Source organism: Anas acuta, chromosome 1 (assembly GCF_963932015.1).
Source record: "Anas acuta chromosome 1, bAnaAcu1.1, whole genome shotgun sequence".
NCBI lineage: Eukaryota > Metazoa > Chordata > Aves > Anseriformes > Anatidae > Anas > Anas acuta.
The window spans coordinates 58,637,905-58,656,853 of NC_088979.1; the positions used below are offsets into that span (position 1 = coordinate 58,637,905).

Consider the following 18,949-nt stretch of genomic DNA (forward strand, 5'->3'; position numbering starts at 1 on the left):
ATCACAAGCTATGGATGGAAGAAAGAAACAATGAAAACAGATTGTTCTATTGCTGTGCCGTTCCGTGCTCTTCTCCATTTCTATTACAGAAACAAATCTCATGTCAGCCACAACGCAAGGATACAAACCAAAGTTTTCAGTCTTCCTTAACTACAATTTGTTCACACCTGTACAGTCTTGTTCCAAGACATGCTCCAAGCAAAGTCTATAAAAGAAGGCGGGGTCTGTCTTCTTACTCAATGAGACATTAATAATCAGTGATGATATCTCAAATTCAAAGAAAAAAATTCAGCTGCTTTGCAGTTGTTAGAAAAGATATTACTGCATACCATTTGCCTGCATAAGGAAACACTTGGAAGCTGAACAAGTTGTTAACTCACAACTTTCAGGAAAAGTTATGCCAAATCAACTATGATGGTGTCATCATAAAACAAACCAAACATATTTTGGCAAACCTTTGTTATGCAAAGATTTTCAGAATCCAGCTGCAACTCACTTTCACTCCTACCTATACTGCATCCTTTTTCTCTTTATATAAAAAGGACAGTTTTCAGATGGAAAAGGAAAAAAAAAAACAACAAAAAAAAAAAACAAATGAGCAAAAACCCAGATGAGACACCTACAGTTGGCCTGCAGTTGCATCTCACATTAAACCCAAGATCCAGCCACTGGTAAGCATGGAGATCCTATGTTAATTACCAACTTTTCCAAAGCCTGACTTACTTGCAGAAGCAGAATTAAGCATGACCGCCTCTGCTACCTCCAAGACAGCAGTAATATCTGAACTACCAAAAAACAGCTCTTGCCCTGCTGCAGTGCTGAGCCTCTCGAATTAAGATAAGCTGCCAGTGGAGTAGTTTAAAAATGCCCAGAGGTGTACTCATCACTAGATTGGACATCCCTACCCAGGTGGAAAAGTCCATCAGAAGGTTTCACCAAGTGGTTGGGGACCGCAGGAGCCTCAGCCACTCCATTTTGATCTGCTTGCTGCCCTGTGCCTGTGTCTCAGCCTCTACCACAGGGAGGCTCAGCACGGTCAGTTAGTCACAAACCAGATTATCCTTCAGGGGTTAACCTGAGCTGCTCTGGGGATCAGCTGAGCTGCTCATATCAACCAGTCATCTGTGGCATTGGCATCACTCTGAACTGCAAACAAAAGCACAGAAAATTGGGTACAGGCAGAGCTACCAGTGCAGACAGAAGTCTAGGAACAAAGGTGATGGACCTGCTCGAACTGTCCCAGCCAGCATGAAGGATCACCACCAGCACAGCTGTGCTGGTAGCTGGCAAGCTACGTGGAAATTAAGACTCACTCCAAGTGCAGACAGGGCTGTAGCTTCTGACATCATTTTCTGATAGAAAGAAATGTAATGAAGCTTCAGAGAGACGTGTATTTGTCCAACCCCAAAAAACCTTTTCACTCTGGCCTTGGTTCAAGACAGCTCATGCTTAAATTCGTCCCGCTTCAGCAAAAATATTCAGCATTCAGCACATGCTCAACATAAGCAGAAGAGCTCAACATGAGCTCTTCTGAATGAGGATAGTTTCCTGAGTCAGGCTCGCGGAGCAGAGTTCAGTCGTGCTCATCTTGCTGTCACACACTGATCCACAGAACTGAAAAGATTACAATAAGCAATACATTTATGAAAATTTAGCTTTTCTCTTCAAAAACTGTCTAAAAATGTCCAATAAAATTAGGAGGAACAACAATTACCACCAAAAATCATAGATTTTAGAATATTTATCACACAGTAATCTTGCCTGCCAGTGTGACCTTCCTTGTTCAGCTAATCCACGTAGCTTGGAAATACCTTGGAAAAAAAAAAAAGAAAAAAAGAACCAAAAAAAAATAAAGGTCAAGTGTTGTGCAGTGATTAAGCTAGACTGCTTCTGAACTAAACAGAAATTAATTAAACATGAAGAAAGCAACTGAAGTGTGGACAGTGAATGCTATGGGACTGCAAAACCTCAGAAGGAGTCAAGATATGCCTAACTCCAAACTTGCACTTTCATCCTGTCAGGTATAGAAACCAACTGCTGCTCAGGAGGTAAGTAAGCAGATGGCAAGCACCAGGAAAAAAATGAAAATGCAAAGTGATGCACCACTTGAAGAGTTAGAACTGTAGTTATGTGTGCTTTCACCAGTGCTCACTGCATAGGTTCCTTAAACAAACTGCTTCGAACTTGCAGAACATCAAAAGCCAGATGGGCCTTCCTGAATGAATCCACAGGCAAGGAGCCAGGATTCCCGTTTGCTGCAGAAATAGGCCTGGACTTGATTTGAGTCTTCTCAGCTCTGACAGGCTGGAGTCTGGCAGACCTCCCAATCCAAAATAAAATAGCATTCAATTGCAACTAGGCTTTAACTAATAATAATAATAATAAATTTTAAATCCCTCTTATTAGCTTTAACATGCACTTCCCTTTACAGCGCATTGTTCACCTTTCCCACCACTGTTCTTTGGTTTGGGTACCTAAGCAAATACACTATTCAAATAAACACTAACAAAACAGTCAGAAGCAATTGACAGCATCACAGATTTTTCAGGCTAATGTATCATTACAGCATTTAACCTATCCTCCTGTGCATTCTTTATCCTTTGAAGTGTACACAGTTCCAAATGCTACTAAATAAAGTTTTGCAAATTCTATTTTAGCCATTAATCACAAGACATTTAAAAAGAATGCTGTAGGTTGAAAAACCATCTTATAGTTATGTATATGCTATGCATCAGGAATGATTCACCTAGCAACATAATCCTCTACCAGCCTTTATCTTTTTTGGCCTGGGACCTGCTTTTAAAACCAGAAGAAAGCATAGACTATTACATCAAAGTTTAAATCAGCTGCATTATAATTATCGTGCTGATACCGCAATAAACACTGGGTGTTGGCTGGCCAGGATTGCCAAAAAAGATAGAGGTCCTGCCCTTATTCACTGTCTTTGACAGTGTATATAATCACATCAAAGGAAAGTTCTCTCCATCACAGTTAGCAGAAAAAAAGGATCTGGATGTTCTCTTTCCTTGAGTAAATGATAGATTTTGTTCATTACAATAAAACTAAAAGTTTTGCCTATAATGAGAAAAACAATTACAATGTAGAGCCCTTGAAGGCTAATGTAATACTCACTAAAGGCAGTGGAAGTATTTTCATGGAGTTGAACAGGACCTAGATGGAAGCCTTAAACATGTTTACCTACTTGCAGCTGAAAATACAAAATACTTAAGGACATTTTCAAATATGGAATTTAAAATTATATATTGCAAACCTGTACTTAAGACTTCTCGAAGACTTCTGAAAATCTGGCTAACCTTAAACATTAATTTATAAGCACAAAAAATAACAAAACTAACAACTAATTCAGAACGACACTGAAGACACTACAAGTCTAAGCACCAGTTTAAGGAATGTCTGTGCGTGCTTTGTCATTTCATTTTTGAAGATGGAGCTGTCCTCGAGGGCAGAAGAGCAACGGCAGAACTGTTTTTCGTTCTGCCATTTTGTTTTCATACTTGGCGTTCAGAAACAGTCTCAGTGCAAATGTGCTTGTTTTCTTAAATCGTGCCCCCTCGCTCTCCCCCTTTAGGGAAACTCAGTGCAGATTGCACAAGTCCCGTGTTAAGTCCATCTCTGAATCAACCTCTGCGAATAAATACTATTTCAGGGAAGTGGCACCTGCAGATGATTTTGTGTGGGAGCACACAGCCCTGGCACCCGCGGCACAGAGAGCCCCCTCCATACAGCACCACCTATTCATTTCTGTGCCTTGCCAAACGCACCGAGTCTTATCTCGCACATTTCTGAAATGTGACATGACAGGCAGGTTCGAAAGCTAAATGTTGGATAATGGTTGGCAAACAAAGGACATCGGTTTTTGCATTATTTCTTTAATTACTTTAACCCTTGTTCTAACAGAAAGCATAAGGCCAGAGTAATTCAGCTTCTCCCTTTGTCATTTGCCTGCCATAAATATGCACCAGTCTGCATTTGAAAAGCTGAAGGAGGCCGCAAGCTTGCTGGACATTTATCATGCTCTGTTCCCTGTTAACAAGCAAATACTTTAGTTGAATGGCCCATTAGCAATCATTGTCAAATGCAGAATGCAAGGTGCTTGGATGTGACCGGCCTGTAAATTAGATGAGGGTGCCCCTGTGCTTTGGAGAATTTCAGCAAATGAATTGGATCTTTTGAATATAGATTTCTGAAGGTTAAGCTGCAAGAGAGGAAACATATCTGAGTACTTCAGACTTTCACCAATCTGTTCGGCTCCCTATATGCACTTGTTTATTTTTCGTTTGTTAAATCGCATCAGCAGCTTGACAGTTTGGGTTCTGGAGTTGCCTTTTCAGTCAGATTGTGAAGCTTTCCAGCCTACTATGGGGTAGGATAAGAATGATAAATTTAAGCATGTAATTAACATCTTCATAAAAAAAATAGAATGGGGGGGGGGGAGGAAAGAACCTTAAAAAGTGTCCAAGCCACTGCCAAAAAAACAGCATGAATCCCATTTTGCCGAGCTCATCCGAGGCTCGTTCCCACTAAAGAAAGACACAACTGTTATTGTAGACTTCGGTGTTTTTTTTCCCTTATGTCTAGACTCTGCCTAACAAATGCAGAATGCTTTCTTTTTCCCCTCAGCAGTCAAATGAGCAGGCAATAAAGTAAATATTTCTCATTTGAATGGTACCCCGATTTGCAACGTAATGCTGACTTTAAGCTCTGGGTGTTTATGGTTGTCATTTGGGTAGAAAAGCAAGCTGTAACTACTTGGAAAGCTCTTTAAGAGAAAAGGCAGGGAAAAAAAACAGGCAGCTGCACTGGGAGAGGTATTTTACTACCTTTACAGCTGCAGATCGCTTAAAATAAATGACAAAGCAATGGCTACAATCTCGGCTGGCTGAACGCAAGAGGCTGACAGCAAACTCATCCCAATGATGGGGTGGGGGGGGAAGAGGCAGATGCTTATCTCGTTCATTTCTAGATTTCAGCCAGCCACTCAGAAATAAATACCACCTAGAGACTAAGCCAATCAATTTGATTATCTGCAGTTTTACTGGCAAATAGGGATTAATGCTGGTTTGGGTTGTTGTTGTTTTTCCCCTTCTTTTACATTTTTGCAGAGTGGGAAACAAGAAATGCTGAAACACCTGGCTGGGGTGCAGACAATGCAGTATGTTTGTCAGTGCTGCTCCCATGGAGTGAGAGATCAAGACCTTGGCCCGAAACAGAACCAAAATCTGTTCTCCTGGTCTCTGTTCTCCTTCCACCCAACCCCAGCCCCACCTGTCTCCCCTGCCCCCCGTGAAAGACAGCCAGGCCTGCGAGCAGCCCACCCAACAGCACAGCTGCTGCAGGGCCAGGCCTGGACAAGGAGAGCCATCCCTGCCTCACCACTGCCACAGCCTCAAGCTTCAGCCGGCCCTTGCTCCAGACGGAGCAGCAAATGAAATCTATCTTTACCATATTATACACCACCAATGAGCAAGAACTGAGCAGCTTTTCTTCGCTGCTTTAACCAGCCCGAGCCACAAGTAGGCCTTTCATACAGCCTAATCCCGGCCCCGAGTTTTGTGCAGCTCTCACATAATGCCTCGCAGCCCGGAGCAAGGCCCTTAGTCTCCAGCACCCCTTTCAGAGACGTGTCATTTCTAACATCAAGCTAATCTATATGTTGCCATGGCATCACCCTTTATCTGCCTTTACATCTTATGAACTGCATGGATTTACCACATTATTTTTATCTGAAAGACAGAAAATGGTGGTTTTATTGCCATACAATCAGATTACTGCTGCTAGTTTCTCTATGCCTTTTTACCATACTTCAATCAAAAGGGATCAGTTTCTTTATACTCTGCCCTTGATTTACATTACATCTGTAAAGACCTAGTCTGGGTTGTAATCCCCTTATTAACTATGACCAGGGTTGATTTGCCTAAAAATAAAAGCAAATTGTGTCAGACCTTTTCACTTTGTTTTTGATTCGGAACTACAAAATGGATTACTAAAGAAATCTTCAGAGTTCACACGGCTGGTATAGTACTGAATTTAAAATGAGAATTAAACAAGTTAAACATGGGAGCTGTGTCAACGGTTTACATTTTCCATCATGGGAGAAAGGCTGAACTGCATTTGTCTTTGTGTTCTCCAGCTTTAAAGAGACAATGAAGCCACAGGAGTTTTTCCAAGCTCTTCTAACACTGTCTATTTGCCATCCTCCCTTCCTCTGCTTTTCAGGCAACTCCCTCCCAAACTCTTCTCCCTTGCCGCTCCCTTCCCCCTCCACCCTAGAAAAAGCCTCACTCGAGAGAAGAGTGCTCTGGTTAAAAGTTTATAGTTCTATGGCACTGCATATTTTAATCAAAATATTTCAAGCAGTGTAACATTCCTATTTAAGTTTCCACAACGCCTCACAAAGAATGAGCTCATAAGCAAATCCATGTAGATGTATGATAAATGACCTGAAAAACAGGTTTCTTTATGTCAGCAGTCAAGGAAGGCAGACATTAGGCACACATGAATAACATTTTAATCACTACTTTTTTCTCAGAAGAACACTTTCTTCTCATTTGCAACAAGCAATTTCTAGTACCGCAGGTTGCACGACACATGAAGACCAGATCCTCAAAAAGGCCCTGGTTCAGGCTGCTGTGCAAGTCTCCAAGGCCTGTCCTGGCCGGCATGCCACTGCAGTCACCTCAGGCCCTTTGCTGCCTTTCCATTACAAGAACCTTCACCAAATTTGCAACAATCTTAATTGTCACACCTCAAGCAATGCAATCGCCTTACAACAAAACAGGAAAAAGGAAGAAAAAAAGAGAGGGAGGGAGGAATTCTTGTGTGTGGAAAAAGGGGGGGACATACTGATTTTAGCTTGACTTTTAGTCACTGCCTTTCTAAAAGCAATTACTTCATTAAACAAAGTGAAACAACATGGCACAGCTTACAGATAACATGTTTTATGATAATTACGATAAATAATATATCAGTTATACTCCCCCTGTAAAAGGCTAGGGGAAAATAACCAACTGAAAAATCTGGACATTACTTCATTCTGAATTCATTTTGCTAATTCACTTGTGTTAAGACCTGGCTATAAACACCAGAGATGTTTGGAAATGGACTGGAAGACACCACTCACTTCTTGTATAAGCATGCCAAGTGTCAACAGCTATGTTTTGGGTACAATTTAGAAGCATGTGTTTAAATCATTTTAACCTTCCACTCCTGTTTCTTCAGCTTGAAGCTGCAATTGTTGAGGTTAGAAAGTGCGCTCCCATGACACCGGACTCCTATATAAATTCTTGTCTAGCAAGAGGCTACCAAACATGTTGTGAGGTATCGTTTTAGCAAGCTCTTTGTGCTTCGGCAGGCTCACTTGTCCTGTGAAACAAGGACTGTCCATTACCTACAGTTTATCATCCTGACAAAATGTGAGGAATGTGGATGTGAAAGCACTAACAATTCCACCCCTGGTGCTTTCCCCTTTTTTCTCTCTATATTAAAACCGACAAGATTAACCCAAATGCAAACTGCAGAGCATAGTTCAAGGGGCTATTCAATCGGTAGTGAATGTGCATTTGTTTACCTACAAAAATAAGAATTTCAGAAATAATGAGAAGCAGACTAGTCTATATGCCACTGAATAGCCCATTTAACAGGGTCATCAATTGTAGTTTATTTTATCAGTTTCTGACATGTGAGCATTCATTCAGAGATGGGCTGTGAAATATCCCATATATAATTGGTTATAAGAGATAGAGAAAAACAGCTATGTAATCTAACTTAATCAGTGTCAAATGCAGCAGTTTTGAGGATACGCTTCCACATGTTACCAAGGAGAACTGCCTTGCTCACCAGCCTATAGCACGCAAGGCATAGAGACGCTCAGACAGAAACAATGGGTTTTGAATGAGATTTTGCGAAGGTTTGACTGAAATGCACTCCACGACGCTATGCTCTGTCATACATTTCAGAGGCAGTGTTGAGTGCTTGGGAGGTGAAACTGAGGTAATCCATGATATCTCTATATATTGTTTATCTTGGCAGAAACAGCACAGGCAGAAAGTCCCTGATTAAAAAGCGTCAACAGGAGTTAAGTCTACAGAATAATTTCTCACTGCATTTTCAAGATCATGATAACTAACTTTCTTCAAATGAGAAGTCTGTAACATCTACAAAAACATCTGCAATGATGACATTTAACCTCCCAAGCTATAAAGTCAGAGGTATAATTATCTTATGTCACTTAAAATACACCTCTTGTGACTCGGTGGAGGCAATGAAAGTAGAGCTCAAGGAAGGGAGAAAGGAGCTGAGCAGGGCAGAGAAGTCTGTGTTCAGACAGCTACTGTGTGCTCTCAATCCCAGCCACCTGCTAAAAATTACAACCTCTAAACTTCAGTGCAAAACCAATTCAGTTTATATGTTCACCTTAACCTAAAATTTATTATTTCTTACTTTATATTAACCTGACTAATAACTTCTCCCAGCATTTAATTGCCTACCTGTTCAGCAGATTTATGTGTTGAGGCTTTCAATGGAGTTAAATGAATAGCTTCCCTGAATAAATTAACCAGTACCAAAGATAGTTATTATTTCAAACCTAGAAAGGAGCTTTATTATACTACGCTGAGATCCTTTCAGCAGCTTACTTCTCAAGCGTGTTGAATCCCAAGCGAGGACAACCTTGTCTAAGGAGAAATTATTCAGTATCCTTTGGGCAAACAATTGTGACAAGAATTAGTAGGAAATCCTGCTCCGAGAAGTGGAGCTGTCTCACCAACAGCAATATTGGTAATGCATTTGTAAGCTTCCTCAAAGTATGGGCCTCCAAGTGGCCTATAAATCACTATCCCCAGCAATTGAAAAGACTAATTTTAATAGTGTACTTCTTCACTGTGGTGATTAAGCCCCAATGAATCACTCAAGAAAACTCAATTACATCAACAGCAGAACCTATTTTTAAGCATGCATTTAAGTTGAAAAAGTAATTAGATATTATCATTAGATCTACCATTAACAACATTGAAACCTTTTTTTTTGTAATCAAATAGTTTAGAATTACCCAAATGGAAACAACTTGTATTTGATAAAGGCAGCATATCCCCAGGCACTATAAGATGGGTTGAATTCTGCTGCTTGGATACTTTAATTTCACTGATGGCTAATAAAAGCTACAAGGTAAGTTTAAAAAAAAAAAAAAAAGCAAAGCAGGTTGGAACTGAAGGAGCAGCAGAGGAGAGGCCAAAGCAGCAAGCTGTTCTGCATTGGAAGAGTGACCTCTGTAGGAAAACGCTAAGCATAGGGCTGGCGATGCAAACCTCCAGGGCTGAGCTGAGCCTGTTTTCCACAAGCACAGTAGGCCCACTAATGCAATGCAGCCCCACCTCGCAGCCTGTGACTTTTGAGAACTCACACAGCACCGCAAAGCCCGCTTTATTATCACCTACTTCTCTTTATTTTCAGGTGTCATGCCATACCACCTTTCTTAAGCCAAAGAAAGGGCTTTAAACTGCACACATCATAGAAGTGTGGAGCCAGAGACTGGAGCTAAACTTTGTTATCTTAACTGGCTTCCCACCTGGTGTATGTGTAAATAAAATTAACGTTTGCCGTAATATTAAGAATAAAAACACAAATGGCTACTCCACAGCCTTCCTATCAGTTTCCATTTTTTTTAATTAAAGATTAGAAAACTTCTCTGTAAAGAAGTCACACAGAGATACAGCATATAGTTTCTTTATTGAAAACTGCTGGCATAAAACCTGCAAGTTTTTCCTCAGCAGGAACAATGGTAGGGAATGATGACAGTAAGACAAGACTTGATAAACTTGAGTTGCCACTTTTAATTCAAATTTTTAAACCTTCCCCAATTTTTTTTGGAGATTCTGCCACCCGCACAGAATTAAGCCCCAGTCCAGGAAATACTCCATTCTTCTCATTTCATCACAACCTAACATTTCCTCTAAAAAGTCCCCTGGGAAAACAAGACAGATACTCCCTGGATTTAATTGGAAATTTTAAATTCAATTAATACAATGCATACAGTTTGCTTTTAAATATATATTAAAGATGTAATATAAGTTCGAATAAATTATTTTAATCCATTTCTGGTTTAAAACTTCCTGAACTTATTACAGACTATCCCTTCCTAGCCAAGGAAAAAAAAAATTGCTACGGTGTTTTTAATCACTAAAGTTCAAAGCGTTTCACAGCCGGACGAAGCCAACTTTTATTTTGCATATGTCAAAAAAAATGAAAGGGACAGAAAAGTTTTCCTCAGACTTTTATTTGGAAAGACGGCCCACTTTCCAAAGTGCTCTTCTTTCCCATAGCACAAGTTCCTTCTGCTTAAGTTTTTAAAGAATATGCTATTTAAGTTTCTAAAGGATGTGCTATTTTAAGACCTTGCTTTGATAGCGAAGCCCTGGGAGCCCATGCAGTTTTTTGCCGGGGTTTGCTAATGAAGAATGACACTAAATGGTTGCGTGATGGGTAGCGCTCACTTCATTACTCACTGACATGTGCCTTGATACCATCAACTCCACCACCAAATTTAGCCCTGCTCTACGCAGATGCAACCCCGCCGGAGTCAAGCGGGATGAGTTTGCATCTGCGGGCGGAGAAGTTGAGGAGCACCCACACACCCACCCAGCCCCTTCCCGGCAGCGCCGCCCGGTGCCTCCGGCCCCGCGGCCTCCGCCGCTCCCACCGCGGGATGGCGGCGGCTCCCCCGCGGGGCCCTGCACCCCTCCCGCAGCTTTCAGCCCGGTGCTACCGCCCCTCCCCGGCCCGGCCCGACTCCCTCCGGCCCCGCTCCGTCCCGGTGGGGGCAATCAGCGGGGTGCCACCGCCACACGGCCCCGGATCCTGCCGGGACACCCCCCACCCCCCCCTCCGCCCTGTCCCGTCTCCTGAGGGCCGCGGCAGCGTCCCCCCGCGGAGGGAGGAGGAGGTAGAGGAGGGTGGCGGCGGCGACGACTTACTTGGGGTTGGAGGAATTCCAATAGATGGGGTCTAAAACGATGGACCTGGCCAGTGCAGTTCTGCATAAAACCATCGCGACTCCCCAGCAGTACTTCCAGGCGGAGCCGTCGCGCCTCCGCGCTGCCATGGTCGCGGGCGGCACCGAGCCCGTGCCCGGCGCCTCGCCAACTCCGCCGCACCTGGGCGGGCGCCCGGTATCCCCAAGGCCGGGACGGGTGGGAAAAAAAAATAAACAGAATACAATAATAACAAAATAATTAAAAAAAATATCACACGAGGCGGCGGCGGGTCGACGATGCACTTGGCGAGAGCCGCGACAGATCTACTGAGTCATGTATGCCAGCCGCACGTAGGGCATCGATTCCCCTGCGAGGTAAGATCCCAGCCACCTCCGAAGTAACGACGGCGGTAAGGAGGAAAAAAAAAAAAAGCAAACGCCTCAGTCCTTCCTCTCACTCGGGGTCTGCCGGCTGCCTTGGAGGATGCCACTCAAGCTGCCAACTCCCATTTGGATCCAGTGCGCCATACACATTCACAGTGTCTAAGGCTCGCGTGAAAAGGAGTAGAAAAAAAAAAACACAACACAGCAAACGGTGGTGGGAGAAATAAAAAGGGCTGGGCGAAGGGGGCACAGCCCCGGCAGGAGGCTCCTGCTACGTGTCTCTCAGCGCTGCCCGCAGTTTGCAATCCACACAGGCACCAGCCCGGGCTGTTTCGGGGAGCTGGGGCGCAACCGCGAGTCAATAAATCCACTCCGAGAGTCACCTCCCCCGGTCCCGGGGAGGCGCATCCGCAGGGCTCCGGCTCCCCCGGGGGGCACCGCCGCTGTCCTTGCCGCCGGCGCAGGGCGAGAAATAAAATTAATTAAAAATAAAGCAGAGAGCGGAGGGGGGGGGGGGGGGGGTCGCAGCGTCAAAACCTCTCCCTTACGAGATCCGCAGTGCGCGCCGCGGCGGCAGGAGGAGGAGGAGAGCGCCGGGCGCGGGGCTCAACGCGGAGCAGACACGGCTCCAGCCGCCGCCGCCGCCGCCGTTCCCCCGCCGCCTTCCTTCACCCGAGCCCCCGCTGCTGCCGCCACCGCTCCGCTACCACCACCACCGCCGGCGCCGCGGCGAGTCCCCGGCGCAGGAGCGCGGCCGGCGGCAGCGCGCCGCCGTAGCCATATAAGCGCGGCCCCGCCGCCCCGCCGCCGCCGCTCATAGGGCCGCCGCCGGGCCGCCGCGCTGGTTGGGCGCCGCGCGTGTCACTTAGCGCTGCTGCCGCCGCGGCGGGCGGGGCCGAGCCGAGCCGTGCTGAGCCGTGCCGGGCCGGGCCGGGCTGGGCTGTGCCGAGCCGGCAGGTAACACCCACCCCGGCTGAGCCACCCCCCCCCCGGCCCCGTAACATACACGCACACACCCCCCTCCCCGGTCTGGGGGCGGCAGGCGGAGAGAGGGAGAAGCCCGCGCGCTTCGTGTCGCTTTTTAGCTGCGTGGGGTGAGAATGAGGAAAACGAGAGACTGGGGGAAAAAAAAAGAAAAGCAAAGTCTTTGCTGAAATTGAGCACGCTTCCGTCTAAGGGCCAGGCACTCCGTGGGAGCGGGGCTGCGGGCCCCGTGCCCCTCCGGTGCCCCGCCGGCCCTGCCCCCGCCGTCTGCGGGTCCGCAAAGTTTGGCCGTGCGGGGCGATCAGCCCCGGAGCCCGCAGGACTTGGCCCCGGCTCAGCCTCCCGGCTCGGCACCGGCTTCCCTCCCGTCCCCCGGCCGCCGCTCAGCGCCGCTTTCCTCCCCGCCACGCTTACGGGGGACGGAATTTTAGGATCCGGCTTCTTTTCACACCCCCGCACACCTCCCCGGCACCTGGACCTTTTACTTCTCGCCGGCATCATTTTTTATTTTAGTATTATTTTATTTGTTCTTAGTCCCGCACAGCGCTGGAGGTGCTCCCCCGGAGGTCCCAAGGGGGGTGCGGAGGGAGCCGGGGAGGGGGCGACGCGCCCCCGCCGCCGCCGCGCTCGGTGCCCGGCGCCCTGCGGCTCCCGCGGCACTTCCACGGGGCCACAGCTCCCACTAGCGGCCGGTGGCAGCCCTCGGAGGGGGCCGGGGGGTCCCCTCGGCCGGCCCCCGCCCGCGGAGCCCTCGCGTCCCGTCCTCAGCCGGCGCCCACGCGGTCCCCTTCATGCCCCCCCAAAAAAAAATTGCCCGGTAATTGGGGATAAAGGATCCACAACGCTGCCCCGGGCTGTGGGACTGGGGAACGGTCCGCGCCCAGAGCCGTACCCCGGGTAAATCCTGGGTGTGTAATGTCACGGCCGCTCCCGTAAAAACGGAGGGGCTTAGCGAATTTCTTCCAGCAGGGATTTCTTGCCAAAACAGTATCTGCAGAAAGGATTAAAAGTTAAATCCCAGGAAATTACGGCGCTCTTTCGGTCATTTCCCAGCCTTTTATTTCAAGCAGGCAAAGAACGTGCAGCAAAAGACTCTAATAAAGAGCCAATTTAGTCTAATTTCATTCCCGGAGTACCACTGGCATTTATTTAAAAACCGGGTTAGCGGCGGTGCTCCTCCGGCATTGGGGCGAACGTGAAGCAGACCGTAAGAAGGAAACGGCTGCCCAAATCCTTCTTTCCCCGATCAATTTGGAAGAAAACGATCGCTCCCCACTTTCTATTCCCCAAAGCACCGCTGGCAGGAACCGCTCCCCTCGCCCGCAACAGAAGGAAAAGGGTTTTCTGAGGCGCGCTCGATGCCCCATAGCTTTTGTACTAATTGCGTTTGGTGGCTCCCTAATGCAATCTACCACTCAAGCAAACAAGGCAAGCAGTTTCCTTTTCGCGCAAAACATCGAATACGTTTTAAGCAAACTGCCTAATTCAATTTAATTTGCGGCGGGGAAGGAATTGCAGATCCGGCGACGCAATTTGGTGGAAAAGGATCTGATTCCCAGGCGGGAGACTTAGCACTCATGTGGGAGACAGGGCTTGCGTATCTATGCACATCGAGGGGCATCAAAGGATACCTTCGTCAGCGAGAGGGAAAGAGAAGAACTTAATTATTCAACTTTTAAACAAACGGGTGGTGTGAGGCCAGGCGGGAGCCAAGGCAAACAGGGAGCCTGATAAACGCAACAGAGAGGTGTAAAACAGCTTTACTTTTTTTTTTTTTTTTTTTTTTTTTTTTTTTTTGGTAACGCTGCTGCTTCTGTTTGTTTTGAAGTGAACGATTACGGGCGGTGTTTTGTAAAAGCTGTGAGTAAACTGTGACCTCTAACTCGCCGTATCCTTGCTTTAAGTAAACCAGAGGAAATGAAGAGCCCTGGTATTGTCTGAAAATATCCTCCCGGGGCTAAATATATCCCCTGACTTCTATTGTCCAGCGGCTAATCATTTTACGTAAATACAGCTGTTGTAATCTACTCTTCAGCATCCCCACGATGCTCGCTATAAAAACCCGCGTGAATAAAATCACCGCGAAGCAGGGAAGCGGAGTAAAAGTTATTCCTGAGCTGACCCCAGAAGCAGCTAAAAAACCCAGAGAAAGAGCCGTTGCTCTTCTTGGGTCCCCCCTTTTGCCAGAGGGGGTCGAGGGAGCCGTGCCCAGCCGCCGAGCATCTCGCAGGAGCGGGGCGCGGACAAGGAGGGATAGAGAGACTGCGGGCTGGGGCGGGAGGGGGGATGAGATGAAATAATCCGTGAAAAAAAAAAAAAAAAAGGCAAATCACGAAGTTAGCAGTAGAGCTGCGGCCGCAGAGGCGGCTTCTGCGGGGGCTGTTTGACGGGGAAGGTGCACGGCGAGGGATTTCGGGATTCGCGGGGAAGGTTTTGCTGCCAGACCGAGCGGCGAGGGCCGGGCTGCAGGGGGGAACAAATCCCGCCGGCGCCGTGGGGAGCGACCCCGAGGTCCCCCTGCGCCCGGCCTGCCCTTGCCGGCGGGAGTGGTCCGCGGACAAGGATGGATGGACGGACGGACGGAGCTGCCGGGTGAGCGTTACCTTCAAGGGGAAGAAAAATAAATCAGGACTCTGCCACTTGCACTCCGCAAACCTTTATTTCCTTTACTTCCGCTAGCCTTACGGCAAAAAGTCGGGTTTATCCCGGGATAATTCGTTTTGGCTTCTTTCCGGCAGCGATGCGGGCACTACTAAATACATGTATTTGCCCTGATCCTAAGAAATTCGCGACAAAAAGACAGCTAATTGGAACGGGAGCGGGACTGGGGCCGCGATCCTCGATTCTTTTTTAAACATCAGTCTAAGCGTCGGGGATGAGGATACATGGACAGGTTCTTATAAGTGTAAATTTTTAAGAGGAAAATCCCACCTTCATTTGTCATTACGTGAAAATTCACCAATGTCAAAGTGGAAAAGATATAACTTAAGAGCATTGCTAAATCTAATGACAAAAGTGGGTTATTGACACTTTTAAAAAGAGATTTAAATAGAGTTTTTATTGTCTGTACAAAAGGCCAAGCATGCTAGATACTTGAATAAGCTCCTAAAATATCATTAACACCATTACAATGTATCTTCTGTATTTGTGGTAGAGTTAATGTGTATCTAGATGTGTTTTCTCTTCTTGGTGTCTGTTTTATAACCACAATTTTGGTTAACCATAGCTTTTTAGAAAATGAGCCTGGCTGCTCCTAAATATAGCCATAGAATTAAAACACCCTTGAAATAAAAGTCAGAGAAGTTGGTACATCCTAAAAGTGCATTTCAGTCCTGTTTAATGCATTTTTATACCGATTCTTGCTAACGTTCAGTGACAACAAAAGTTCTTATTTATTTGCGGTCTGGAGTGAGATGTATATGGTAGGCAACAAGACCAGGGACCACACTTCTGCTACCTTATCAGTCTTTTTATAAAGGGTTGTTTCTTTCTACATTGCTGACCACTGAGCCAGCATAGCCCTTGTTTCTACATGTCAGTCTGGGAAAGGTGATAACAAAAATAAGCTTGTTTTGTATGGAAATGTCAACATAGACTGAGCCCTCCTCAGCCGGCACTGGCAGAAGTGGATAACCCTGACATGCATGCATTTGGTGGTACTAGCATGAAAATGAAACAGAGATGCATGAAAAAGCCATGGTTCTGTTCCACTCGGACAGGACTGTTAGTCCAAAACTGTTTGAGCCTGGGCACTTCTACCCTTTCCCTTACTGGAAAGAGCCTTAGGCACACAGACAACTTTACAATTCTCCTTCTGAAATAAATCACCTCTGCAGTGCAAACTGAAACGTATTCATCAACTTGAATTTCATCTGAACTTGCACTTGAGACCCTACAAGAGCACAGCTAATCATTTTCCTTCCACTTGCCAAAGTACACATCCCAAATACTCTGAAAACGTTTAACACAACATTTCATGCCGTTAAAAGCAAATCACAAACAATTCTAAGAGACCTCTCCATGGCTGGGGTACACTTTTAGAACAGCAGAGAAACACTCAAATATCTTAAGAGGGTGCGTTAATAGCATCAGGAAGATGGGTTTATGATCCTCAAGCCAGTAAGGGCAACAGAAAGGTCAAGGTTCATGAGCTAGCACAAAGATTAAGAGAAAAGGATGATGAAGACATACACTTTTAGAAAGCAAGATAATAGATTAAGCATTGATACTTTAGTAAGTTAATACTGGAATCTTTTTCTATATGTAGGTGTGTCACTACTTGGCAGCTTAAGACATCTCACCAACCAAAATGCTCTGAGCAGCATCAAGGACACCAGCTCTCCAATATATTTCACAGCAGTCAGCCTTCCACATGTACTTGGAAAAATAAGTGATAATGCACATGAGAAGTTCAATCTCCAAAATAACTTTCCACTATGAAATACAGATATGCTAGGATAATGCTGTCATGTCTTCTACTTTTTCCTGCATCTGCCGGATGGCAGCATTGTCTGGTATTAAAATAATTCTCCAGGACATTTATGAACAGGGTTAAGAAAAACTAAGCTCTCCTGTTATCAGGTATGGAAACTTACTACTGCTCAAGGCGGGTGGCAACAAAAAAGTGCTTACTGTGGAGAATGGGAAAAAAAAATAAAAAAAATGGTACAACAAACCTGCTAGAGTAACCAACAATTGTAAATTTAAAGTTCAAACTGTAAGATAAAACAAATTATATAAAAACCAAGCACCTGACACATACTCTAACAGCAGTTTTAGTACGTTTTCTGGGTAAACTAATATCTTCACGGAAACTGACACACACACACAAGCTTACACTGTTTAATCATTACCTAAATACACGTCCACATTCTAACATACTTTGCATTAGATGAGTATCAGGGGAAAACAAGAACATCTGAAGTTCTTACCATCAAATGTCAGTTTACCCTCCTTCCAAAGTGAGAGTTATTTCCCTAGAAATCAACAATATCCCTGAGGTCCCAGAGTAATTTAAAAAAGAAAGAAAACCCCGGAACAATGCAAATACAAGATCCACCCATTCCAGGTCTGTAAAATGCTAACAACTAAAGAGTGTTTTAAGACATTAAAGACAGTGGTTTTTACTGACTATATTTCTGTCCACCTCCCCCCACACCAAAAATAAAATGTAGCTGTTCTTATTTTTTGAGAGAAGGGAGAACGAATCACAGGTAAGCAGCTGTGGAATTGTGGAAGGGGCTAATTCTGACCGTGGACTTTGTCCATGGAATAGCCCTAAAAGTGTGAACGGAAATAAAATTGTGACTTAAGCTTGGAGAGGTTAAGTATAAAGAACAACTACTACTACTTGACAGCAAGTTGGTGACGTAGGACATAAAGGCCTAATACCCCAGCTGCATGTATGAGAATGTAGCTTCTTAATTTTAGAAGAGGAGAGGAAACAAAAAATGCGTAGATCTGTTTGAGTATTGACTTTTAATAGCTTGTTTCTCTTAAGGGAACAGGGGTTGTTTTCTGTTTTAGAAATACAGGTATCAGTTGAGCTTTAAATACAACCTGCTCCTACCAACAGGTCATGTACACAATTTATTTGGCTTCAGTTTTTGTTTTTATGCATTAAGCAACCTTCAACCTTCTCTTGTAATACAATATATAGAGACAAATTTAAATACAGTAATAGTGTAGGTATTTTACTGTCTTTGCATTTTTTTCTTGACATACTGGACAAAGAGATACACGTCAATATGCCCCGAAGCCCAGGTTTCACACAAAGCATGTTGAATATACTGCTGTCAGTGACACACTCAACTTGCTCTCACATTTAATTTGCCAAATCTACAGAAACAGATCCGTAGGGAATATCAGGAATTATTTCCATCTTTGTCCAGCAACATTCCAATGCTCAGGCAACTACTGATATTTTTCATCCTATGTTTACTACAGATGTTCCATACCAACAGGAAAAAAAGTTTTAAAACTGGACAAGACATAGCATTCCAGGTTTTGGTAGAACTGTAAACAAAAAGGGGATTTTATATATAGTTTTCAATCTGTAGTTTAATTTTTCAAAATAAAGCCTGTACATACAAACGAATAACATTCAAGACCTTGTATATGCGTAACAGTTGCTTTCTGGCTAAAACAATACATTTAAACAAAGTCTTACTTTCTGCTTTCCTTTGGGGGGGGGAAATTTAATTTTTAAATCCTTTAGGATCCATCAGATTCATTATATGGTAATGATCTTCACTTATAACAATATACTATATTATGAGGCAAACTGAAGGGGATTAGATACTGAAGTATTGGTGTGGGTGCAGTAAGCCATACAGCTGTTTAAACATGATACTACGGCTGAAATAAGTCTCTGTCAGAAGAAAAAAACAACATTCATGAAAACAGCAGCAGCCATTAAAAACATTCACAACTGCAGGGATTTTTTACTGTGTGTAATTTTGCATTTTAAGTAGGAGAAGCCACAATAGTTTAAAGCAAAATTAAAAAAATACCACTATAGTCTTGAATTTAATAATGTGAATTGTCACTTACAGCTGTTTATAGAAGTGTACTAAAAAAATTTACTTAAACATA

General features: G+C 44.7%; 1 protein-coding gene across 1 annotated transcript in view; it reads right to left on the reverse strand.

Annotated features, from left to right (window-relative positions):
* Positions 1-12,186, reverse strand: part of EFNB2 (ephrin B2) — a 44,796-nt gene extending 32,610 nt beyond the window's left edge. The window contains exons 1-2 of the mRNA XM_068678183.1: positions 11,920-12,186; positions 10,989-11,819 (exon numbers count right to left, since the gene is read on the reverse strand). Of these exons, the coding sequence (XP_068534284.1) occupies positions 10,989-11,116 (128 nt within the window). The 5' untranslated portion in view covers positions 11,117-11,819; positions 11,920-12,186. The remainder of the gene's footprint in view (positions 1-10,988; positions 11,820-11,919) is intronic.
* Between the last annotated feature and the right edge of the window lie 6,763 nt (positions 12,187-18,949).